The 27,325-nt window shown below is 41.9% G+C and overlaps 1 protein-coding gene across 1 annotated transcript in view; it reads left to right on the top strand.

Moving 5' to 3' along the window:
- CD47 (CD47 molecule) overlaps window positions 1–27,325 on the top strand; it is a 48,127-nt gene that overhangs the window by 5,419 nt on the left and 15,383 nt on the right. The window contains exons 3-7 of the mRNA XM_082219755.1: window positions 8,111–8,200; window positions 18,202–18,303; window positions 21,431–21,523; window positions 22,311–22,406; window positions 26,476–26,568. Coding sequence (XP_082075881.1) covers window positions 8,111–8,200; window positions 18,202–18,303; window positions 21,431–21,523; window positions 22,311–22,406; window positions 26,476–26,568 — 474 coding nt within the window. The remainder of the gene's footprint in view (window positions 1–8,110; window positions 8,201–18,201; window positions 18,304–21,430; window positions 21,524–22,310; window positions 22,407–26,475; window positions 26,569–27,325) is intronic.

Here is a 27,325-nt window from a genome sequence, read left to right as displayed (position 1 = left end):
CAAATATGAAGCCGTGCTAGGACAAACACCAGGGAAGCAGGCGTAAAACAAAGCACTAATAATATATAACACTAATAATCATCAGTACAAACTGAGGTTAGGAGCAACATCAGAATACCATTGTCACTGGTCCTCTTTGCCACTTATCAGGAGGGGCAAGAATGTAGTGATGTCAGGGCTGTGCAGTCACACCAGTGGAACTAATCCAGTGCTGCTGCTGCTATGTCAATTCAGGCCTGACCTTGCCTTCACTTTACCTCTCCCCATTCATGTAAACTAGTGATGACCCTGCCAGGAGACTGTTTCCTCTTCCCGGCCAGGGGAGCCACTCCTGCTTGCATCTTGATTTTAGACAGTTTTCTTTTATCCTTGTGAATTCCACAGTGTATTTAAAGTACCTGCACCCTTCGTTTCGTTACCAAAATCCAATGCAGCTCATAAAACGCAGCCAGTCTGAAAGCCACAAAACCAAACAGTGCAGCAGGTTAAGGTGGCTGCAATAAAATATCATAAACCTTTTCTCCACAAGAAGGCAGCACGCACTGGGTTGCAGAGTCCCAATGTTCCCATATGAGGTTTGTAAACAGCACAGTGGATGGCTAAATAAGGAAAGGGACAATATGTATCTCCATGTAAAGTTGGGCTGGATGGAGGAGAGGTTTCAGCCCCTCCCCCTCCCCGGTGCCATGATTAAGACGAGCATTGTCCCTCCATCATTCATTGGATGATCAGTGTGGTAAGTGGAGGAGGGGCAAGCAAGCAAGCCATAGGCAAGGTGGCAGTGCCCACTTTTGGCAATGCCATTCAGGCTGAAGAGGCTTAGGCTGCTGGTTTGCATTCATGGTGGCTAGAATGTCATTTTCTCTTGCACAGGGCTACCCCTTCCCTATACAATATAGTAGGTGAATCTTAAGAGGTATCCAGAGCAGTGTCTGGTTCTTTTTGTTGGATGAGCTTCAGCTGGTATGTCTCAAGGATGTGGGAAAGGTGCTTGGATCAATGCAGGTGGCTACATGTGTCCTGGGCCCTTCACATTGGCAGCTGGACTGAATGGTCAGGGGTCTGTTTACCTTTTAGATGAAGTTGCAGTCCCTACACCACAGTAGGTATTCAGTTCGGGGATACTTCTGGATCCACTACCATCACTAGAGGCACAAATTGTGCAGAGTGCCTTCATCATCTTTAGTTGGTGTCCCAGCTGTGACCCTATCTGGACAAGGATAGCCTAGCTTCTGTTGTCTACGCTCTGGTAGTCTCTAGGTTAGGTTACTGCAATGCATGATATGTGGGTCTTCCTTGAAGACAGTTTGGAAATAGCAGCTGGTGGAGAGCAACCGGATTGTTGACTGGAAGTAGGTTTGATTGTATAACTGTACTGGCTGCCAGTTTATTTCCAGGTTTGATTCAAAGTGCTATTTTTGTTCAGCTCAGGACCTCAATATCTTAGACACTGGTTTGCCCCATGTAAACCTACCTGAACCCTATGTTCATCATCTGTGTATCCCTTCCAGTGGAGGTGTGGAGGGTTGCAGCATGAGATGGGGCCTTCTTGGTTGTGGCTCCCTGACTGGAATGTTCCTTTTAGAGAGATGTGCCTAGCACTAGCACTATCAATTTTCTGTGCCAGGTGAAGATGTTCCTATTCACTCAGACATTTTGCTCTTAGTTGGTGCTTGTCTTCTAGTTTTTAGTGACAAATAAAATGAATAAAATAATCCTTACCATCTGTTTCCAGAGGCAGTATTTTAATGAATTTAGTTAGGCACCCAGTTTGAGACAAGCCATAGATATGCGGGGTGAGGGGGGGGGAATCCTCTTAAACAGGGATGGAGGGCCTTGTTCTGTCCATTTGTTTACCTGGCAAACTGACCTAATTTTTAGCTCCTGTACAAGGTTTGGAATATACCAGTAATTATTTTTCAGATTATCCACTTCTCTGAATTGTGCAGTACAATTTTTGCCTCAAAAAAGTACACAAATCCATTATGAAATGTATATTTTAGAATAAAATATGTTTAGAAATGTGTATGTTGAGATAAAATTTGTATTTAAATGTTTTTAAATGCAAACTTTCATACAGTTTTGTGGCTTTCTAAATAGAAAAGTCATAGGTTTACGTGGAAACTGGACAGAATTGATTTTTGAATGAATGGGTGTGAAATTGTCAGAGACTGGAAGTAGATTAATCACTACTTCTTAGGAGACTATGTAACTTTGCTAAATCAACAAGGCAAACTAATAGCATCCAGTATGAAGTAGAGTGAGGCAGAATATGGACAATCTTTCTTCCTCTGGGAAACACAACTCAAATAATGATGAAAGAGGCTTTCATAGGCTAGTCTGTGAGGAACAGCCTTGCTGTACCAGGTGTGGGCAGGATGTCCTCCCAAATCAAAGTAGAACGAAGGCTTATGTTAAGTCTAATTTCATTTTTGTTGGAGTTCAGCCTGCTTAGGGATGAGATCAGCCTGCTTAGGGATGTACTGTAGCAATGTCCCTTGACACCCTGAGTTGGGCAGCCACATTTGGACAAGAATACAATAGTCTGATGAAGAGCCTTTGTGCTGAGAGTGGAATTAGCAGAGGTAGAAATGTCAGACACCCAGGAAGCAGCCTTACAAAACACCTTCAACAGGTGCAATTGAGTCCAAACTCTTTGATACTGGAAAAGGGCCTCTCTGAGTGAGACCACATCCATCAGCCTCAGCCAGCATGGTCAGGGGTTATGAGAGCCATATTCCAACAAAATTTGGAGGCCTTCATGTTGGCTACCCCTGAAATACACAGGACTTGGCTAGTTGAATTGGTGGCCTCACTCGGTATAAGGCAGTTTGATTATGCCCTTATGCTTATTCATTTCATATAATTTATGTACTGCTTGATTTTTTAAAAAAACAGCAATCTCAATGCAGTTTGCAAAACAACAACAACCCAACAACAATAAAATTACCAGGAGAAGACTATTGAAAATAGCTAACTAAATCATAAATCAGATTAAAGCACATATAAACATTCTGCATGTCTGGGTAGCCTTGTATAAACAAAAATGTTTATCAGGTGCCGAAAGGAGTGCACTGGATGCATCTGCCAGATGTGAGTAGGCAGGGAGTTCCAAATTGTGGGTACTGCCACACTAAAAGGCTGATTTCTTACAAATGCGGAGTGAGCCTTATGGGGCACCTTATCAGTGCCAGTTCTGCAGATCTAAGCAGTTGAGTGGACATAATAAATAGGGTGTGGCATTCTTGCAGATAAACTTATCCTAAGTTGTGAAGGGTGTTCTATACTACTACTACTAATGCCTTGAACTTGGCTCAAGAACAAATTGGGGACCAGGGCAGGTGTCTGAATGCAGGTGTTATATTCTGGCAGCGTCAGTCTCACTCCCATCAGCAACCATCCTGCAGCATTCTGTGCTAACTGTAGCTTACAGGTTGAGCACAAGGGAAAGCCCCTCATCAATACAGACTGAAACATGTAGAGTGTTGGGTCCTTTCAGTGGGGGGGGGGGAATGCTCAGACAACACAGAAACTAGACATATCCTAAAATAGATTTTTTTAAAAAAAAGAGCCAAGGACCATACAAGATGGAATGCCATGGTAGGCCATGTATTGGGAGAGAAGTTTCATCAGATTTCTTACCCACCTTTAGCCATAAGGTCCTTGGGTGCCCCTGGTGGGATACAGTGGTTTTTAACAAAAATGCTTGTTTGTTTGTTATTAAATTTCTATACTGTCCTTTATCCGAGGATTCCACAGGGCATCTTGCAATATAGAAACTCAAAAATGCAAGACATAGTGACAGATGAAACAATGACACCCACACAATTATAAAACCATTCCCACTATAAAACAAGTTAACTGAAACAGAACATTATAAATCCAATAAGAGAGGTGGGTACCATAAAACAAAATACTTCAGTCATCAAAGGCCAATATAAAGAGAGATGTCTTCAGCGGATGGTGAAAGTTGTTTGATGAAAAGTAGACATGCATGCCTCTGTGGAAAGCAAGTCCCACAATTTAGGGGCCCCTGCAGAAATGGCCCTCTCGGGTTGTCATTCCTCACACTTCTGAGGGTAGCGAGGTACAATGTATCTTGTCTGTATTGAGCTAATGCAGCAGCAGGAGCTTTACTCCTATGTATATGTACATCTTTCTTGTCCATGGATATTGCTGTTTTGGCTACAGGTGCAATGCAACTTGAACTGGAATTAAAATACAGGTTGATTGTTCTTTTGGTTCTTGAGTTTTAAAATGTGTTTATCATTCAGTTCTAACGGAATTAATCAGGCAGAATTATGCACATTTGTAGAACTATGGGATTTGAGATTATCACTTGTGGTAAATGTCTTGATGAGCATTGAAATTGATGTAGAAATGTATATTCCTTTTCCCCACCCCCACTTTGTTTAATTTTCTTTATTGTTGAAACGTTTCCACTTCCAGTTCTTGACAACAAAATTGTCCTTATTCTCAGAAGTGATTTTCCTGAATCTTAAACAAAACGTACCTTTAAAATATAATTGTAAAAGCTGCCCAAGCTCACAAAGGAAGCGCGATGCCACCTTCTGGTTAGAAAGGAAATGGCAATGATGCACGGGGGCATTCCTGAAAGCATGCTACACCAAGAATTTCAAGTATGCTCAAGTAATGGCAACTCAGAATTCTAATACTTTTGTAATCAATTCTGGAAATTGAATTGACTCTAAAAGTCAATTTACATTTGGCCTGCAGCTTGTTTATAGCTATTAGTTGAATTTTGGGATTTTGTTATTCAAGAATTCTGTGTAAGAAATGGTTAGATCAAATTATCCTACTCTGAACACACAGCGTTATTTCATTCGTAGATGGTCTGTAATTGCCTGCATTTGTATAATGTAGCTATATGAAGTGCAGAAGGATAAGCAATTTTAGCTGACTAACATGATAGCTCAATTTACCTTTAACAATTGACAGTGTTGTGTCACCGTATGTTTCGAGAGGAAACTGGAGCCACGATTCAGTTCTGACACCTATTTGGGGGCAGAGAAAGACCCTCCAGTGCTCCTTAACTGCAGAGTAACTACCCATGAGCACTGAAGCATTTTTATACTAGTGGGGTCCTAGATGCCTGTAACAGTGACTCATACCTGGCCATTGGGCATGATGGCTGGGGCTGGTGGGAGCTGGAGTCCATCAATATCTGAATGGCCACAGGTTCCCCACCACTGCTGTAGATTCTCCTGGACTCTGTGGTTTGTTTTTATTTATTATGAGTGTTTATTAAATTTGCATGCTGCCCTTCATCCGAAAATCACAGGTCGGTTTGCGACATGAAAATACAAAATGAGAACACAAAACACATAATAATAAAAACAACAACAAACCAATAACTCCCCCCTTCCACAAACAAATCAGCCAAGAGAGACATTTCCCCTGCAGTAGCAGTGCCTCAAGTGCCATTTCTTCTGCTACTATTCCTAATGAATTCTGTACAGTGGGTTTTTTAAAGAAAACCAAATGGAAGCAGCAACACTGCTACCACCAGTAAATATTTTAGTGGGTTGCCCAGCCACTCAAAGCCTTTACAGGCTGGTTCTGGGTCCCAGGCCGCTTCTTCCCCATCTGTATTCTGAACTGCTAATTTGGATGGAATTGCCAATTCTTCTTTCAAATGTTTTTTGATGTAGCCTAGTGCAACTAAATTGCCAGCATGAACTGATAAGAATGAAGAACTGTGTTTTCAGCTGGGTCTTCTTAATTTTGAAAAAAATATGTAGCTAGATTTCTTTTAATAAAGTAAACTCAAGGTGGCTTCCAAAAAAGTTCATTAAAGACCTAAAGCACAGTAGGAGCAGTTCAATTACCAGAATGAGTTGCATTCAGTAAAAAACCCCAAGGGGAATCCAACATAAAAACAAGGAGATTTAAATTTAAAACTCATATTAAAAACTTGCCAAAATCAAAAGGTCTTGACAGCTTGCCTTGAGCTTCAGAGATAGGGACAAACCAAGTCTTTTTAAAGAGGGAGTTCCACAAGTTGCTGGATGCTAAAGTAGAATAGGCCATATCTCACACTCAAGCCAGTTGTCCTTCTGAATGTGGTGGGATGCATTGTTTGACCTTGAATGTTGAATGCAGTGGGCAGACAGGATCGTATGGCAGGATGCCAGGGATGCCTTGGTCTCAGATCTGCAGAGGCAGATTCTTTTGGAGGTAGCTCTATGTAGCGTGTGCTACAGTAATCCAGTCTGGGCGTGGCCAAGGCATGTATGTCACTGGCTAATCTGCTTTATCCAGGAAGGGACATAAGCGATACACCCCCTGCCATAGTGCTCCTAGCAATAGCTGCTACCTTAGTGTTGAGGAACAAGGCTGGGTCCACAAGCTCTTCCAGCCTTGTGACCTTATCATTCCAAGGGGATGCAAGAAGACGACAAATCTCTATTCCCAGATCATGCAGATGTGTAGAACAGACTTCTCTACAGATGTGTTACAGACCTTTCCATATTCTCCACTTCATGTATTGTTGATAAAGGCCTCTGCAAGAACATTCATTTTGCGGCCCTTAATGAGCTGTAGACCTTTTGTCTGTATGATTACACTCTTTCCACCAGTTCCTTTGCATAATTTTGGGTGTTTCATGTTCCCTCTTTTCCATGTTTGTTTACTCTTGCAACTTGCAAGTGCTAGTTCAGTTCTGTTGTGGCCTTTAAAGTAGATGGAATCATAGAACTGTAGAGTTGAAAGGAATCCCAAGGATCATCTAGTCCAACCCTCTGCAACGCTGAAATCTTTTGCCCAATGTGGGGTTCAAACCCATGACCCTGAGGTTAAGAGTCATGCTCTACTGACTGAGCTAGCTTAGATGTTGCTCTTTTTTTTTTGTCACTGCCGGTTCTTCAGTTTAGATAGATAGATGGATGGATGGATGGATTTAGCCTTTGAATTTGAGCTTAATGGCTTTGCTGTGGGACCTGGCTTGTACTAAGAATTCAATGCCACAAATAGCACTGTTCATAACTAGTGAGTAGCTGACAAGCTGCTGAAGTGTACAAGCTGAATCTGCTCCTGGGCATGATCAGTTTGTTCCATTCAAGAAGTTTGATTCTTTCCTGCTTACTTCCATGGCCAGATTTATTCCATTTGAAGGAAGTAGTCATCACAATCTGGCAATAGCAGTTGTAGAAGTTAGGTCATGTTGCGCTCCTTCAATCGTCATCGTGTTTCTGCTCAGTATTCTTGCGTTTCAAGGAATGGCCTGATCAGAAGTATTTTTTTTTTTAAGCAAGCATGCCAAAGGCTAAAATCCATTGCAGTGTTTTTTATCTAGGGTTTTGCTTTTCTTAGCCAAATAGGTTTACTTGGCTTTGCAGAGGAAATGTGATATTATTTTTAGATTATGAAGTTCTATGTAAACTACCATGGTAGTATAGATTCTGTAAGTATTTGGGATGGATAAGAAGCCACTGTGGTACAACTTGTTCTGAGTCTCAATTTGTTAGTATATTGATCCAGATTTAGGCATGAATTAATTGACTTTGTGGTAGACATGAGATCAAAGAAGAATAAAAGTAACAAGTTCCTGATAACTTTTTAATAGCATCTTAAACTTGTTTCAGTTTCCTTTGATAATAGCATACTTGAAGGCAATCAACAATTAAACATTCATATTTTTAATGTGTGTGCACATATTTAATAACTTTACTCAGTTGTACTAGTGGATGGCATATAAAGATTTTTGATGTAATCTATCAATAGTCTGTTCCATGTCAAGGACTTTTGGAATGTCAAAATGAAACTAGAGAATAGTTTTCTAATGTTAAGCCTGTCCCCCTGGAAATGAGTCAATCTGTTGAGATGGAGAAGCTGTTACACTTAAGATACTAGGTGTAGGGGGGGATGCCCAAGGGGGAACAGTAAAAATACACAATTCTATCATTTTATGAAAATGAAACTTAGAAAAATGACAATTTGGACATGTGAGTATTTGGTTCCTCCTGTGGTCTCCAAAGTAAACCCCAGAGCTAATGTCGGGTCAGTATATTAATTAATACAGTAAAACTTGCTTGTTTTGTGTTGCTAAATCAAACTAAAATTTGTATTTTTTACTATATTTTTCTTATAGCATTTTGGTTTCAACCAGTGGAAAGTTTCTTAGTCATTGGTGCAGCCATATTGGCGGTAGCATTGTTTTTGCTACAGGTTGGCTATGTTGGTAAGTACTAAATTCTTTATTCCTTACCAATGCTGAATAGTATTTTATCGTAAAATGCTTTGCATGTGCCCAACAATGGAGTAAAAAGAAGTAGTAGTTAATGCATTATGTTAAAAAAATATGTGTAAGATTTCATAGTATGAGCAGTTTAAGTAGCTTCTAACATTTTCCATTCTTGGAAAATTACCAGGAATAAAAGATTCCATTGTAATTAATTTCAAGTCTGATGCCCTTTAATATGTGAGTTCCGTTGATGGTGATCAGTACCTTTTTCTGATGATCTGCTGTAGAAAGGAAACTTGTGGTTATTGATGACTGCTTGTTCAACATCTTAGCAGTACAGTGAACACAGAACACATTTTGCTTCTTTCTAGAAGGATTATTATTTTGTAAAAAAAGAAAGCTAGCTCCAAGTCTGGGGGTCCTACCACCTGTTGACCCAATACCCCAGTCTCAGTGGGCCTGGCTAGACTTGGAACATTGGAATGGCTTTAGCTTGAGGAACTGGTTTGACAACCTTTCTGTCCCACCTCCACTCTTCATTGGGGTATTGGCTCTGTGAGGTGACTGCTCCTCCCTTTCTTGATGTTCCTCAACTTGGCCATTTAATTTTGGGGGAGTTATTTCCTATGTCTGCCTACAAATCAGTCCTACTGTGAACAACTGGATTGAAAAATAATCTGAAAATAGGTACTTGCACAGCTCATATCCCAACTGCATCTTGCTAGGAGACTTCCTAGACTGGTGTCTCATTCATCACTACAGGAAACAGGATGCAGTACTTGAATAGGCCTTTGATCTGACCTAGCAGGGCTCCTATTGTATTCTTAGTGCTTGAACTGTACAGCTGCGGATAACATTTCAATAAAGGCTTAAGCAGCACTAGCAAAATGCAGGGTGTGAAATGGAGGTGCCGGGAGATTTGGGATCTTTCAGACATGTTGAGGGGAGTCAGGGGAACAGAAAATTCATAGCAACTATGTGCTAGACATCTAACCTCAGAACTTAGCATTTCATGTTATTGAAATATAAATATAACAGGATTATTCCAGTGACAAATATGAGCCAGAACAGTGTTGTTGTTGTTTAATTGAATCCCAAGAGAAGGGCGGAAGCAACAGTAGATACGGTGTCGCTGATTGCATACAGCCACAAATTCTGGTTTTGTAATCCTTGCAAGTGACGCTACCCAACAAAATGCCCTATGCAAGTAACGGTCAGCTAGGTGGAGATACAGAAGACTGACAACAAACGCCCACGCACCACTTCATGCACCACTCGCCCTAAAACAAATAGTAACACAGAGATGCCTCAGAGTGGTATCATTGCGTAAGTTTGCCTGGAGGTTTGAGGTAGAATATTCTCAACATGTGGGTGACACCCAGCTCTGTTTCTACTCCACATCTAGTTTAGGTGAAGCAGAGTAAATGCTTAAATCCAGTGCCTCGCTGTGCTAGTGGGCTGGATAAGGGCCAACAAATTGAAGCTCAGTCCAGAAAAGACTGAGGTGTTCATCTTGTGGTTGACTGGGTTGCACTCTGCTGAAGGATTATGTTTGCAGTCAGTTGTTTGTCATTGATTCATCACTGTCAAGCACTAGTTGTTTGGTGCTACAGAATGCTTAGACCAGTGTTGTCTAGACAGAGATAGCCTTGCTCTGGTGATTTCCTGGTTAAACAACTGTAGTACTTGGCGCTGCTTTTGAAGGTGCTGCTGCTAGTTTACTAACTGGGACTGGGTACCATGATCACATCATGCCCTTGCTGCTTTAGTTGCACTGACTGGGGCTGTGCTGTGCTGAAATCTGTCTTCCATTCTTCAAAAACAACCACCCCCACCCCTGCAAAACCAACCCCTACCACTGTGAAATAGGCTTCTAGGGTGGTTACTTTTTTGCTGCATTTCTGGGGTGATTTAGAGCTTCTTAATAATTTTGGTGGGAATAGGGTTGAGTGTACCTTATTGTTGTGAGTTGCTTTTTTAGGAAGTGCAGTCACCTGGTGAGGTTGCAGAATGCAGACCACTGGGGAGACTTGTAGGATGAAAGTAAGCATGCTCACAAACCTCAGCAGCCACCGTGAAAATAAGGAAAGTGCAACAGGACTCTTGTACCATGCCTATTTTCCCCCTTTGATTTTTGAATCCAATTTATTTTCTTATTAACTGCTATAGAATGGGTTTGGTTTTTAGTTTGGTTTTCTTAAAGGAGGAGATATTTTCAGCACTCGACTAATCTCTAGCTCCAACTAAAAGGACAAAACCAGCAATTAGATGAAAACCCTTCTTTCTGCATGGGACAATTGAAGCATGGCCTGCCTCTGCATACACCTTCCTATGCCTTGCAACCAAAGGGCTTCTGTGGGTGCCCTGCTATCAGAGGTAAGGGAGATAGCTACCAGGAACAGGGCTTTCTCAGTGGTGGCTCCCAGTTATGAAAAATTTTCACAAGAGAAGCTTCCTTGACATTGACTTCATTATCATTTGGGTACCAATCAAAGCCTTTTAATCCTTTGTGGGCTCCATTACTGTTTTTCTTCTGTTTATTGGTGTAAACTTAGAGCAACCTCTTTAGTAAGTAAATAATCAAAGTTCATCGCTCAGGGCTTGTGCAGACACACATACATAATAGTATACATAGCTCAAGACCAAGAACAGAGCATCAGAATACATGGTACATTGCCATGGTAGGCTAGTTACAAGATTTCCCTCACAAAATCACAGCAGTATAGATTAACGCGTGATCTCCAGAGATCGTCAATCACTTTTGCTTCCCCATGGGCTATTTTTAAAAATTGGCAGTCCTGTATGACATTTAAAAATCTGTAGCATCCAATAAAAATGGAGTGATGCTTAAAGGGGGTGTTACTTCTTTCCTAGCAAGCATTCTTGCTGAATATGGCAGACTGTCTCTGATTGAACAAAGGCCTTAGAAGTAGATCTGGTTACTCCACCATTCTAGGCAGTAATTTATGCTGTACTGATTACTGTACTGAGATGTCCGAATAAACCCACACCAATGCTCCATATAGCATCTGGGGAAATAATTTACCCTTGTAGAGCTCTATTAAAGGACAAGAAGAAGCTCTTTGATATAAAGCTTCAAAGTTGCTGTAAAGAGAAGGTTACAGGATGGGGGGGAGAGAGATTTAACTGAAAGAATTGAATTAAAGACATAGATAGAGTTGCAGCTTTAATAGTTTTCCCCCCTCAGTTATTCAAACTTACTTTAGCTAAATTGTATTTTTAAACTGAGTCCTATTTTAAACTGCTGTGAGAATTTTAATGAATACCCATACTAAATAATAGATTAGTATCATTCGGTGTCCAGTAAAGTAACTTTTGGCATGGGGAGACAGCCAAGGCCGATCATCATTCCCAGATGGTGGAATACATTTTCCATGAAGTGAAAACTTACTGAACAGCCATATAATAAGGCTCTCTTTCTGTATCTGACCTGCTTGGCAGGGGGTTGGACTCGATGGCCCTTGTGGTCTATTCCAACTCTTATGATTCTATGACCTTACGAGCTCATTTTATGGTGTCCATTAATATGTTTCTCTGAATGAGCCAACGTTCCCCCACAGGCATTTAGTATGGAATTGCCATGCTTCATTCACTCAGTGTTACAGAGCATCCACACAGCACCATCATTCATTCATTGTCATCCTGGATTTTCCTTGGGTTCATACGGAGTACTTGAATGGAAGGAGTACTTGAAACTTCACAGATGTATTTACCTTTAATGCACTCTTCAGTCTTTTCTAAAGGGTGCAGTTTTTCCATGACAGACAGGATAACTGACCCATGCACACCTTGGCACACCATTATGATAACATTTGTGTTGAGCACCATTTTTGACGTCATTTTTAAAACCCACCTTAAAAAAAAAAGTGAAAGAGAAATATTCCTATCACCCCATACTGCTGTGGAATTATTGCAGTAGAGTGCTGCAGCACTATAGCTGTATTATAGCTAATAAATTAACATTACAGTGGTACCTCACAAGACGAATGCCTCGCAAGACGAAAAATGTGCAAGACGAAAGAGTTTTCCGTTTTTTGAGTCGTTCCGCAAGACGAATTTCCTTATGGGCTTGCTTCACAAGACGAAACGTCTTGTGAGTTCTTGCGAGTTTGTTTCCTTTTTCTTAAAGCCCCTAAGCCGCTAAGCTGCTAAGCCGCTAATAGCCGCTAAGCCACTAATAGCTGCTAAGCCTCTAAGCCGCTTATAGCCGTGCTTCGCAAGACGAAAAAACCGCAAGACGAAGAGACTCGCGGAACGGATTAATTTCGTCTTGCAAGGCACCACTGTATAGCATTATGGTGCTTATAATGCTATACCTCTTTTTCATTAAAATATTTATGTATGAGTGTATGCATTCATGTATATGGGTTTGTGATCATTAAATGATCAGTTCTAAGAAATGAATGGGAGTCATATAATGGCATCCAACACAATGGTTAAACTAAATGAGTGCTGAAGTCCCCACACATAGCAACTGGGTCATGCCCACTGGTGCACAAAGAACATAGCAGGATGAACATAGGAAGAAAAGAAAAAGGCATAGTTGCAGGAACCCAAGTAACAAGAAAATAGATGTGATTACTGAAACATAAGCATGTGCAAGTGTGTGTGTGTGTGTGTGTGTATCAGATACAAAATATGAGTTATCCAATCAATGCCTGCTACATAAACAGCAGTGAAGTTGTTGCTTTGTAGTTGTTAATTCAGTTTATATACTGCTCTTTATCAAAAGATACCAGGGCAGTGCACAACATTAAGAACACATTACGGAGCAGCAATAATAAAAGTATAATAACAAGCATAACAAAAAGTATAAAAAATGATAATAACAGCAACCTCCCCAACCCTGCTTTAACAGGCCATAGATTATTTAATGCCTAAAGGCCTGGGTAAAGAGGAATGTTTTTGCCTGTTGCCTAAAGACATGTGGTGATGGCACCAGGCAAACCTTTCTGGGGAGAGCATTCAACAGCCAGGGAGCCACTACAGAAAAGGCCCATTCTCATGTTGCCACCCTCTGGACCAATCAGGGAGGTGAGACATAGAGAAGGACCTCCAATAACAAGTACAGGGTCCAGGTCAATTTGTATGGGGAGAGGTGATCCTCAAGGTGTTGAAGTCCTGAGCCTGAGCCATGCAAGGCTTTATAGGCTTTGCAGGGCCAGGAAACTAATTAGAAGCCAGTGCAGTTGGAGCAGGATTGGTCTTATATGTATGCTCAAACTGTCTTGTTCTGTTGAGCATTCTGCTCATTGAATTTTGCACCACCTGAAGTTTCTGAACCTTCTTCAGAGGCATAGCTGTCAACTTTTCCCTTTTCTTGGAAGGGAAACGTTGACAACTATGGTCAGAGGCAGCCCCGTGTATGTTGCATTGCAGTAATCCATCCTAGAGGTTACCAGAGCGTAGGCCACAGAAGTTAGGCTATTCAGATAGGAGTGTAGCTGGGCCACCAGCTGACAGAAGGCACTCTGTGCCACCAAGGCCACCTGGGCCTGAAAATGACAGTATTGGATTCACAAGCACCCCAAGCTACTTAAGGATAAAATGGAGTATAACCCCTTCAAGAGCAGGCAGCCTTCTACCTATCCAGTCTAGCGAACCACCCACTAACAGTGCCTCAGTCTTATCTGAATTGAACTTCAGTTTATTGGCTCTCATCCAGTCCATTATCAAGGGAAGACCAAAAAATTCAGAATTTTCTCTTGTTTTGTGCTTCTTCAGAAACCAGTTGAAGAATTATATTTGTGGATGGCAGCCATTTATCCTCTTATTCTTTCTTTCCAGACACCACTCCCCCCCCGGACATACTTTATTCCTATACATTGAGATTCTGCTACATGCATTTGAATAAATCCTAGAGGGTTGTTACTCCAAGAATGAAGAGCCCAAGTGAAGGGTTTTCAGTTCATAGGCAATGCATGGCCTGCTGCTGCTACCAGTGGCGTAGCGTGGGTTGTCAGCACCCGGGGCAAGGCAAGTAATTTGCGCCCCCTAACCCGTGGATTTGCGCCCCCTAACCCTAACCCCCGATGCTCCGCCCGGTGCGGCCGGCCCCCCCTGCACCCCCCACGCTACGCCACTGGCTGCTACTGCTGCTTATCTGGGGAACCCCTCCTTTTTTGCTATGCACATAGAGAAAAATGCAACATTGTACTCCTAATAATGTGGAAAGTCGATTGTAATTCTTTTTGTGGCTTACAAAAGAAGAGCAATGGTTGGGTAGTGCTAGTATCCATCTGTTTGTCAGTTGCCTGGCTCTTTTATTTGCAGGATTTAATAGGTAATATTTTCGTTCAGTTTGCTTCTGAAAATTCCACGTGCCCTTGGTACATATGTCGAAGCACTTGAGAGAACGCAAATTGTTATTTATAATACTGTGTAATTTAAAATGCCATTCATAGGCCAGTGCCTGTTGCAGTGGGCATTGTGAACATTGAGGGAGTTTGCAATGCTAGATGTGGATCTTCAAAGCTTACTAATCACTTTGGATACAGTATATATTATTAAGCTAAAAACAGTCCCATTGTGCTGGAGAGTACTTACATCTGTGTGATGTAATGTTTCTTGGGAATGCTAACCCAATGCCTGTAGGCATTATTTCATGGCACGCTGATTAAGTAAACATTCGACAGAGCAGCAAAACAGAGCATTTCCAATTTATTGCTGTGCTGCAGAGGTAAACTGTAAGACAGCTACTGCTTTAATGTATCAGAAAACATGAGTATAGTGAGAGGTGATTACTGATAGCTGTTCAGCTTTTAAATGCTGCTCTTTAGAATTCTACTTGCAATGTTTCTTTTTCTCACACACATACTTTTTAAAACACGGAAATCATGCTGTGCCTTTTTTTTTTACCACGTGCAACATCTACAAAGATGATTCTGGAACAGAGAAACGTACCTGGCAGTTTGTTAACAGTGCCTAGGGCAGAAGAGAGCACAGCTGGTGTTACTGAGCGTACAATTTTTCTAACTTCTTTTCTTTGGAAGGCTCCCAAAGTGCTGTATAAACCTATGAACCATCAGTCTTTGAAGCAAACCACTTCTGTAACTTCACTAATTTAACTGGGTGTCTTTAAAAAAAAGAAAAGGAAGAAGACTGGCATGTTCTGTTGAATAGGAAGGAAGAATTTAGGATCTGATCTGTCTCACACATGAAACTAACAGCAGATGAATTGAATTCTATGCAGAGCACTTCTGATTTGAAATAGAATCTCGGAGAATACAGCAACATGTAGACAGAGCTGTAGATTTTACTTGTGGCCAGTATTGTATGGTACAGGTGGAGTGTTTACTGCTGGGAGGAAGAGGAGTGCAGGAAGCAGCATCTCTGAAGTGGCCTCCTATTAACATGACAGAAAGTAGTAATGGGGGCAGGAAGTCTTGGAGCGCATAGTTGCAGTTGTCCCTTTGATATTGTCAGTTTGAGTCGCTCAGAGTTTTACAGGTTGTGTAGATGATTGTTACAGATTTCACACAGCCGATCCTGAATCTGCTATGGTGTGAACCTTGAGTGGAGGAGTTGGAATTTTTGTTTCAGCTACAAGTGTCGGATGAATAATGTGTGCCAGTAGTAGAAAGGGGCAGGCAGACCATTTGAAATTAACACAGAGGCATCTAAAGCAAATGAGAATGTTCATAGCAGGACATAAATGTATGGCGGCAGCATGGAGGGGAGTAGTGTTCACATGGAGGCAGCTATTCTTTTCAACATATTCTCATAGAGCGATGGAAAGCCATCGCCCCACTTGCATGTGTGTTCAAAGCGTGTAGCAACAAAGAGACCAGGCTTTAAGGAATCCAACTATCCCTAATTGCATGCAATAACAGAAGCCAACATTTCTGTCAGGGGACTGCTATCGGAACAGGGAAGGGAGGCAGAGGGGCAGTTGGGATACAGGGAACCTCCAAAAATCTTGCAAAGCAGTTCCTCTTCCTACGGTGGGGAAAGCCACACCTCCAGTGGGGAAGAGGGGAAGGGACCAGAGGATGCTGCTGGGAGCCCCAGCGCCACACCCTGTCAGTCTGAGAGTGGGAAAGGCCACACCTCCAGGGGAAAGGAGGGGAAAGGGCTAGAGGATGCTGCTGGGAGCCTCAGCACTGCTCCTTGCCAAGCCGGCCAGGAGGGAAGCACGCCTTTTCCGTAGCCCACCTTGCGCAGAGGTGTGAAACGCAAAGAAGGAAGGAAAAGGCTGGGGATGACTAAGCTCTTATGCTGGGGGAAGACCCAGAAACGACCACTCCCGGATTCTGCTAGCGACTGAGGCGATCCTCGTCTCCCGCTTCCGGTCTTGCCTCTTTAAAAGCCTTTTGTGGAATGCAACCAGTTTGCACTAGGCACATCATTCCCATTTGGCAAATATGTGGATGCTTTAGATTATGCATAAGTGTACAAATAAGCACCGTAGTAAATTCTGAAGTGCAGGTGCTCGTTATGACAACTTCCACAGCCCGCCTCTTATAAGACTATTTTACAAAGCTGAACTTTTTACTGATGCAGACATTGTGGTTTCAGTAATAAGGCATTTCCCCTCCCCTCATACCCCTTTGAGCCTTTTCCTGAATTCCACCCTGATGAAGAGTTCTGGTGCACCCAAAAGCTTGCTCATTATTTTCTGGGAAATTGATTGGTCATAAAAAGGGTCTTTTTCAGAACAATGGTGGTATTTAGCCCTTAGTCATGCAAGCTAGTGTAACTTACCTTTCTTCTGATTAGCTTACAGTGGTGCCCCGCAAGACGAATGCCTCGCAAGATGGAAAACCCGCAAGACGAAAGGGTTTTCTGTTTTGGAGGCGCTTCGCAAGACGAATTTCCCTATGGGCTTGCTTCGCAAGACGAAAGCCCATAGGGAAATCTCCGGGGACCTCTTTTAAATGCTGGTGGTAGGGAGCAAAGCCTTTCCCCCCCTCCGGCCTTCAGAAGAGGTCCAGGAAGGCCGGCGGGGGCCAAAAGGCTTTGCTCCCCCACCGCCAGCATTTTAAAAGCAGTCCGGCATAGCAGGGAAGCGCTTCCCGCTATCGCGGACGGCTTTTGAAGGCAGGCGGGGGGAGCAAAGAAGGTCCTGGACCTCTTCTGAAGGCCGGCGGGGGGCAAAAGTCTTTGCTCCCCCCGCCTGCCTTCCCGGGCTTCGCTGCCGACCCCCAGCATTTTAAAAGCCCCCGGGGCAGCGGAGACTTCTCTGCTGTCCCGGGCGATCTTAAAATGCTGGCGGGCGGCAGCGAAGCTTTCGCTGCCACCCACCAGCATTTTAAAATCGCCCCGGGACAGTGGGGGCTTTTAAAATGCTGGCGGTCGGCAGCAAAGCCCTCCTGTCCCCGGAGCTTGCGGGGCGGGAGGTGGGGAGAAGGGCTTTTCTTCCCACCCCCAGCCTTCAGAACAGCCTTCTGAAGGCTGGTGGTGGGAAGAAAAGCCCTTGTCCCCCCCCCCCAGCCTTCAGAAGAGGTCGGGGGACAGACTGTCCCCAGACCTGGTCTAAAGGCGGTTTCCCTAGGAACACATTAATTGATTTCCAATGCATTCCTATGGGAAACCGTGCATCGCAAGACGAAAAACTCGCAAGAAGAAAAAACTTGCGGAACGAATTAATTTCGTCTTGCGAGGCACCACTGTACTTGGTGGGTTTCTCTTTGGGAGAAGCTGATTTATTTGGCATGCAGAAGATTGGCAGATAGCACCCCAGAAGATAATCACCTCTGTTGTGAAGTAGGTGGTAGTGCCTCATCCTTGCCTCTCCCTGCTTCACTGCACCTTGTAAGTGTGGTATGGAATGATTACAGCAGCATAAACATGTTTATGTAGTTTTATTTATAATCACCGTTGTCCAAAATCACTTGCGGAAACATTCAGCATTTATATTCTGTTGATGCTTTTTATTCCAGTAGATCATAGAATCAGATGAAATGTAAAAAGCAGCATATTTGCGTTTAAGTATGTTGGTGTTTAAATTCTCGTCCCCTTTTCATTTTTACTTAAAGCTGTGAAGTTTGAGATGAGTCTCCTTAAGAAGATCAGCTTTGGTCTTGTAGCACTAATAGTCATGATTATCGTTGTGCCTGGTGCTGCTCTTTTGGTCAAAGGTAAGTGTCAAAAATTAATATCATTACTACTTTCCATCCTTCAGTCTGAAGGTTCCAAGGGTGGTACGTGATTAAATATCTCAGAACCATAAAACAATAATACAGCGGTACCTTGGTTCTCGAACTCAATCCGTTCTGGAAGTCTGTTCGACTTCCAAAACGTTTGCAAACCAAGGCGCGGCTTCTGATTGGTCAAAAATTAAAATTTAAAATTCGGCTTTGTAATTCGGAATTTATGTGATATGATTTAATTTGATGTGATTGGCCAGTTAATAAAAATTATTTTTAAAAAAACACGTTTGCAAACCAAGCTTCTGATTGGTCCCAGAAACAATGCCAACAGCCGAAACAGACGTTCGGCTTCCAAGAAGCGTTTGCAAATCAGAACACTTACTTCTGGGTTTGCAGCATACGGGAGTTGATTTATTTGGGAGCCAAGTTGTTCGGGAACCAGGGTACCGCTGTATAGTCGAAACAGAAAAAAACAAAAATCAGAAATGGCAAGCAATCATGCATCCAGGACCTCTCAGCCTGCACCTTAGGCCTGGGGAGACAAGTATGTCTTCAGATGACATTTAGGGGACAAACAAACCTCTGTGGGGAGGGAATTCCACATCCGTAGTGTGCCACATTACTCTGCCATGATCTATGGATATCAGTGGTACCATGAGCAAGTCATGCAGATCTTAAAGCATGGGCTGACCAGTGACAAGGGAGCTGGTCCTTCAGATAGATGGTTATTAGGTAGAGCTAGAGCTTTGTCTACCAGTGGGTGCACCTCAGATTGGTTCCAGTAGCAGGCAGATAGCCAGTGCAGATTCTGGAGGACAGGTACAGGGTGAGTCCTTTAAAAGAGGCCCCGTGGATACAGAGTACACATGTTCCACGGGGCCTCTTTTAAAAGACTCATGGTGCCACTTTGCAACATCTGTCAGTATCCTGGCTGCCATGCTGTATACCACCTGCAGCTTCTGGACCACTTTTAAGGGCAGCACCACATGGGGCATGTTGCAGTAGTCTATTGGAGAGGTTGCCACAGCTGGTGAACCAGCCAGATCTGGACATAACCACTGAAGCTACTTGGGCATCAGTAGAGCTCCTTCAAGCTTTACAGAAGGTGTTATATGGGAGATGAGAAACCTGTTCAAATAAAGGAAAAGGGGAAGTTATTACCTTCTGCACAGGGAAAGGAAAGGAAGCTTGTAGGCCTCAGATGCACACTTAATCTGATGATGATGATGATGATGATGATGATGATTTAATTAATTAATTTATACCCCGCCTATCTTGCTGGGTTTCCCCAGCCACTCTGGGTGGCTTCCAACTGAATATTAAAAACACTATACAGCATCAAACATTAAAAAACTTCCCTAAACAGGGCCGCCTTCAGATGTCTTCTAAAAGTCAGATAGTTGCTTATTTCCTTGACATCTGCTGGGAGGGCGTTTCACAGGGCAGGTGCCACTACCAAGAAGGCCCTCTGCCTGGTTCCCTCTAACCTCGCAGCCAGGGAACTGCCAGAAGGCCCTCAGCGCTGGACCTCAGTGGCACACAGTGGCTGAACAATGGCACACAATCCTACCCCTCCTCCAGATTTTGTTAATGTCCAATTCACAGCTCATACCAATTCGTACCAAGTAGAAGTGAGAGAGACAGTTTAACCTAATAGCACCTAGATTTGTATGCACAGGGCCAGCAACACTGGTTCATTTTCTGGTGCTCTACTTGGATCTGATTTAACTTGTTTGTTTGACTTTTATTTACTAAATTAAGGGAGGGGGGACTTACTAATTGTATGCGCTGTATAAATATTTTTTCTAGTAGCCAAATATTTAAATCAAAGTATTCGGTTAGCTAAAAAAAGTTAATAAAGCATACTTATTGTAGTTTAAATGCTACTTTCAAACAAGCCCAAAGCTTCATTTTGTTTTATTTAACACATGACAGTTCAATAGCATGCTCTTAATAAAAGTAAAACATAAATGCATTGAAAATTGCTAACAGACTAATTTTAGCATGCCCAAAGAGCTGTGAATTGGAGAGAACAAAATCGGGGGGAGGGGCAGAATTGTGTGCCACTCTCAAACTTGAACAATCTGACTATACCAGATTGTGAACCGTGAGCCTAATTCTCTAAGTAATGCTTTTCTGCCACCCCTTTTAATTTCCGTGGGAGATTTCAAGGACAGGCTTTTTATTGTTTGCATGCACTCACCTTCTTCCTATTGTTAATCCTTTTCTTGTTCAGTATAAATTAGTCATGTCAGAAATAGCTAGGTGTGGTAAGATGACTGAGTACGGTGGCCTTAGTTTGTTTCTGCTTTGATTTCAGATGTGGGGGATATTTGGCCATCTAAACGTTGCTGAACTACAGCTCTCATTGTCCCCGGGCACTGGACATAACTTGCTTTGAATGATGAGAGTTATAATTTAGCAACACCTGGAGAACAAAAAGGTTCCCCACACCTGCTGTATTTATTTTGCTGTGCAAGCACTGTGTGTAAAAGAATATGAGTTAAGCTGAGAGGCTGAGAGGGGGCATCACATGTTCCAAGAAAGGCCTGCAATCTCCATTGACAAAGTTGGTAACAGTTAGAATCTTAATCTGAATGTTAGCTTTTCAAGTAAAAGAGCACCTTCTTTCTTATTTAGTAGTCTTGATATGAATACTTTTGTTATGTGAATAGCTTGGGTGGTTCTGGAGTGCTGTTTATTACATCCTGTTATGGAAACAGTTCTAGTTTCCTCTTGCAGAGGGCATTTAAGTAGGTCACCTTCATAATTTTCTGCCTCGTTTAGGATATGGTAAACACTGTTACTTTAAAGGGGTAGGACTCTTGTGATTGTATCACTTAATTTTTATTTTCCTTGAGGCGGTCCAGTACTGTTCCTTTCTCAAGAACTAGTAATAAATGGTGTATTCCAAGAATACAATGGGTAAAATAATATATATTTATTCGGGGCACAAATGTGTTGGGGTGTTCTTTTCGTCTAAATCAATAGCTTTATGGGTTGCAGGATTTAAGAGCAAGGGGTAACGTAGAGTCTAGATCAAAGTAACACTTGGCTTGCTTTCCCTGAATAGTAACTGTTCTTTTCTTTTTTAATTTCATTTGGCTTCTTGCAGAGGGCTTTACATTAGCATCTCAATTTGGTCTTGGCTTAGTTGTACTCCCTACTATCCTTTTGGTGCCACCTCTCTTCTTTGTGTTTCAATCAGGTGAGAATCTGTTACTTTACTAACTCATGAACTTGTTTTCATAATCCATTGTGGTGTGGGGAGAGGAAGCAGAAAGGGAAGAACCCCTTAGATTTGTAGGGTTGTAGATCTTTTTAACAATGCTAGCTCCAGCCCTGTATTGGAGAACCTCTGGGAGAAATTTTAGCATTACAGTCGTACCTCGGAATTCAAACGGAATCTGTCCCAGAAGTCCGTTTGACTTCATTCGGAAACAAAGGTGCGGCCTCCGATTGGCTGCGGGAGCCAAAATGTTCGAGTCACAAGGCGTTCCTCAACCAAGGTACGACTGTATTGAGGTGTAGCGTGTGTCTGCGTTGTGGCATTTCACTGCAGATGCTGGAGAGAGCGAACTTTTGTTTCCTCCTTTGCCATTCACAGAAGTGTGGTGTTACTTGAAGCCAGTAGATAAGTTGGCCTCATCTGCCAATGTTCCCTGACCGAGACAAGAAGCTAAGCTGCAAAGATTGTTTAACTTGGTAAAGATAAGTGGATGAATCCAATACTCTGATTAGCTCTGATATAAACATGTGTGCACCTAAGTGCGGAAAGTTAGCTGGATCGAGGAATGCAGCTACTTGTCTTTGGTAAATCATTTCTGTTTCAATATACAGCGTTGTATGTACTGTGATGTAATAAGATACATGTAGCACATGTTTACACTGGTTTCAGTTGCATTTCAGAAGGTGTTTACTTTGTTCCATTTTTCACTTATGTATCTTTTTGGTTTTGCCATTCTTTTCTCAATAACGTATGATTATTTCCCCAGTTTTCGAGAAGCCACCGCTCTTTGCAATTATTCTGATAATTCTGAAAGCGCTTGGATATTTAATTGCTGTGGCAGGTATGGCTACAAGTTTGCCAGGTGAGCAATGTATTTTATTTTATTAAAATTCTTTACATTTTTTGTTCCCTAGAAATTATTTACCCTTTATACTATCAAGGGGAATCAGCTTGCTAGCACACTTAACAAATATCCTACAAAGCAGCTTGTCTGCATTATGAAATGCACAAAGGGTTTGTGAAATCCACACAGGGTTTTATAGAACAGGGATCTATGAGGAATTGGAACTACTATTTTATCTCTTGAAGAAACAATTGCCTGAAGGTGGTGTTACCTTCTAATTAGAATGGCTATGCCATGTACTGCTGCATTTTGTAAGTAGGATCTAAAGGGTTTGCATTAAATTGTTAACTTTGTAATACTGCATATCCTAAAGATTCACTCAGAGCTACTGCTGACCTTTTTTTGTAATTGTTTTAATTTGTGCCCACAATCTTAGTGTGTGTGGTGTGTTTGTGCACCCGCCTGCGCGCGCGCGCACGCACACACACACAGTTTTCACTTACTGCAGCAGAGAAAATTGTGAAGATAAATCTTTTCACATTTAGATGCATTTCTTTTTTTAAAAAAATATTACTTTTATAGATTGCAAAAAAGAGAAAAACAAGCAAGAAAGAAAAACAAAAGAAAAAACAAAGGAGAAAAACAAAAAGAAAAAACAATACAATACAATATATAAACAATACAAAACACAACCTAAACTCAAAACTAAACACCTTAAACTAGGCTAAACAAACCCCACTCCCTATCCTTAACCCTGAATAGAACAAAACAAAAACAATTTAAAAACATACATTGTCTCTTTTCCATACTCTATTTTTCATTCCCTTGTTTCCTCGACCTCCTCACACCTCCCTTTTTGTGTTCCACTTCTATAAATTGTTTCAGCAAATCCTTTCCATCTTTCTCCATTTTCCGTGATATTGTAAATAACATATTTTTTTAACCTAATTTTCCATTAAAACTAAGATACTTATATGAACTTAACTCCTTATAACATTTCTGTTAAGCCCATAAAAAATAAGGAAAAAAAATCATTCCACCATTTTTCTATCACTCATTAGTTTTACCATAAGTCTATATATAAACTTTAAATTTTCCAATCTTCTTCCACCATCTCCTCTCCCAGGTTTCGGATTCTGCCAGTCCTTTCTGTCAATTCCATAAAGTCCATCAACCTGGCGATCTTATGTCCAAGGCTCTTAACTCTTTTCTAAGTCCCTTCTGCAGATCTTCTTCATTTGCTTTAATGCTAAAGAGCAAATCTCGGGAAAACTCCAGCCTGTCCAACCTTTTCTTCCTTCTGAACAGATCAACTAAATTTCCATAGTTAAAGCTACAGTCCATGAAGTATTTCCGGGTATATTTCAAAATTCCTCCAATTCCAAAGGCCCCCAAAACTTCAATCTCCTCCAGGCCTAAGTCCATGTCCCAAAAGTCAGTTAATCCCTGCATAAAAGGCTCTTTCCAACTTTCCTCCTTTAATCCAAGCCGGGATCCATTCCTCGGAGTCTGACTTTTCCTAGATTCAATCATAGAAGGCCTCAACTTATAATCCTCAAATTGCTTCTGAAAAACCACAGATCTCACTTGTATTATTTTATGTTCAACAACAGCAGCATTCTCCTTCTCCTCCTTCTCCTCCACCATTTGTCCTGCCAAAATGGGTTCCTGTACCAAGTCCTGAATTATTTCTATATTAGTGTTCGCTTTTTGACTCAAGTTGATCACTTTCTGTTCCAAATTATCAACTTTGAAAGTCATGTCATCCATCTTCTTATGAAGCTGTCCCAGCGAACCGCTTATCTTGCATAAAACAGTCACAATGGCCTCTCCTGTCAACATTTTTAAATAGTCCAAGGTCGCTCTCTGGTTCTCAGACTCCCTAACTGCCACTGGAAATCCCCCAGTTATATCCTGTAACAGTTTCAAAAGCTCCCTCTAGAGGGAAACAGTCTCCACTTGTATCAATTCTTTCAAGCGCAACTCAGGCATTAAAGATAAATTTTCAGTTACTTTTCCTCTTCTTTAAACGCAGAAGGGGACAATGGAAACAGTATCTTACTCTTATTTAGCTAGCTGTCAAATCCGTTCTGTCAAAAGCACTCTCTCCAAATGTCATCTGGCAGCCCGTTCCCAGGTTCAGAGCAGTGGTAATTTAATTTCTTCACTCTCTTCTGCAGGCTCACTAGATCCAAAATTTCCCGCTCTTCTCCTGCTTCCAAGGGGGTTTTTGTATTTTAAAACCGGTGGAAATTTTATCCTTTACCAAAAGCTTTCAAAGGCTTTAACTTGTAACGTCTTTGCTTCAGTCTGTTTACAAAAACGGGAGGCGGACTTCCTGTTTATAACCTTCCCGTTTCAGTGCCGAATTAAAGTATTTAAGAATCCAATTTTCCGTTTTACTCACGAGTAGTTCTTTAAGGTGCAATTGTCCACAGGAAAAAGTCAGCGCTCTCCGGCAACAGCAATGCGGCTTCACTCCGTGAAAGAAGCAGTCGGTTCAAAGCACCGTGCCACTCACCCCACGTCGCTCCGGATCCCCAAAACAGGATTTCCCTGCGAGTAGGGGAGGCGCAAAAGGTGCCAGCCGAATCCCACGTCCACAGGCTTCTCCCGCCTGTGGTTTTTAATGGGTCTCCGCCTCGCCGTGGCGGTTCAGACCCTGTTTTCCACGGAGCGGATTCCTCCCGATCGGAGGAAATCCGCCATTACCAGAGGCACCAACCCAGAAGTTTAGATCCCATTTAGATGCATTTCTTTACTCTTAACAGCATTAAACATCAGCAAGATGACAGAATGTGTGAAATGACTGAGTTTCAAATATTTAAAGGTTGTCTTTCTAAGGGTGGCCAGCCAGAAATAATAATAGCATACTAGACATCTAAATTTGCGGTGCGCTTTTGGTGGGGGCGTGGAGATTGTGCTTAGATTTGAGTTTAGAAAAAGCTGCCTCTGTGAAATTACATTTATTGCAGCCTTTAAAAAAAGAAAGCAATAGAGCTGCTTTTTTTGTGTGTGTGTCCTAAAACCTTGTTTGAATAAATTATCTTTAACTGCAGGCATCCAGTCTGCAGCCCTTGCCACTGCTCTAAAGCAATATTCAATGTTTGGCAAATAAAGCAGCAGTAGCTCTGTTCTAATGGCTCTGTATGCTCGCCTCTTATCTTTCTTATTAGATAAAGGCTAGTTCAGGGTTGCAGTGACTCCTGTGGATTGCAGATACTCATTTGAGATCACAAAATATCTGAAAGGAGTTTGATTTTGCTATGCAGTTTCTAGTCTTTTCCTTTGGCATTAGTGAGAGGTCCACCACCACACCACACCACACCAGCACACAAAATTTGGGGTTTCTGATTAATGAAGAGGAAATTGATTGTATGCATTCTTAAATTTCAGCAAGATTACTAAGCTTTGTGTAACTGTGTGTCAAAGTCATTGCATAGAATTTTGCAGAATATTTTTTTTTAGGCTCACGGTGACTCATTTTAACACAAGCCTATTCAACAAGTCTTCGACAAGTGTATGAGTTGTTCTTTGGCATCCAGCATCTAAATATTTCCTCCACACTCACCATTTTGAGTTTAGAAATAATTGTGTTTGTATTGGGGGGGGGGGGGTTCCCCCTGTCCTAGATGGAAGTAACATCTGTTCTTCAGTCTCCTGTCAATAACTTCATTGTTAGTGAATAATATTTTAATTTCACTAAACTGCATATTATCAAAGAAGATGTTTGTGATCCAGGTTTTAGCATAAAACCATTGAAATTATGAGTCTTAGAGACCAATGCTTGCAGAAAATTAAAATACAGCCAAGTGTATTTGTTTGCTGTTGGTTTTTGACCCACAGTTCCTTGATATTTTTCTGCATATTCCTTATGGTGGTTGATGCATGTAAAAGATACAGCAAAACCTGACACTTTCTGACACTTTCTGACACTTTCTGACAACTAATGTGACAATGTGCACATTGGTGCAAGATGTTATGGCTGTAGATATTTTCCTAAGTGTTGTAGTTACACTGCCAGACAAACTCAGAAAATAGAAACAAAAATGCTAACCTAAATACTCCATTTTCTCTCTCTCAACAGAATGCCCACCAAAACAAACTTCTGTTGTGATTGCAGGCTTAGGAATTATTGATATTGTAGCAGCAATTGCTTTCATTTATATGGTTGTTATTGGTAAGTACTATTTACTTAGAGTATACATGAAATGCTTTATCTTAAAACCAAATGAATATTCAAACAAAGTTCTTGTTTAGTGCCGTTTCGGAGAGGATTGATCAGAAGATCACAAATGCAGGTTGCCTTGTGTACGAGCAAGGGGAACCCTCACATCCAGGGGCCAAATGCAGCCTTGCCCGTGCTTCTTTCCAGCCCTGAGGACTCTCCCCAGGTCACACTGCTCACAGATCCTGTTCTGTACCCTCATTGAGGGCTCTTGACTGGCTGAGATGTGTCCTTGAGCTATGATAATGCCCCTTGCTTGCTTGCCTGGATGGAGGATGTATATGTGGGGGCATGTAGATAGAAACCAGTGACTTCCATGTAGCTTGAATGTAGCCTCCTGTACAAAGGGAAGAGTTGCATTCTTTGTTCCACCTCTGACTCCATCTACTTTTTGCCTTGGGTCTCGCCCACCACTGGCGTGCAGCCCCCAGAAGGGACAGTGGCCCTCAGACTGAGAAAGGTTCTCCATTCATGGGGTGATATCATGCAGAAAAAGTTCCTTTACCACATGAGTAGATTTGGGGTTGGCATGTGGGGAGAGGAGAGGGAGGTGAAGTACCATTGTGAAAACAGAAATCCTTGGGCTAATGGAACTACTTTGCTGGATATTGCACCTAGCCTATCAGATAAATATTTGGGGCACTATGTAGCATTGTTTTGAGGGAGGGATGGAAGTTGACAGTGGATCTCACTGATTTGTCTCTGTTTG

The sequence above is a fragment of the Podarcis vaucheri genome (genome assembly GCF_965113315.1).
Source record: "Podarcis vaucheri genome assembly, chromosome: 4".
In the NCBI taxonomy this organism is placed as follows: domain Eukaryota; kingdom Metazoa; phylum Chordata; class Lepidosauria; order Squamata; family Lacertidae; genus Podarcis; species Podarcis vaucheri.
This window is presented reverse-complemented; position numbering and strand designations above follow the sequence as displayed.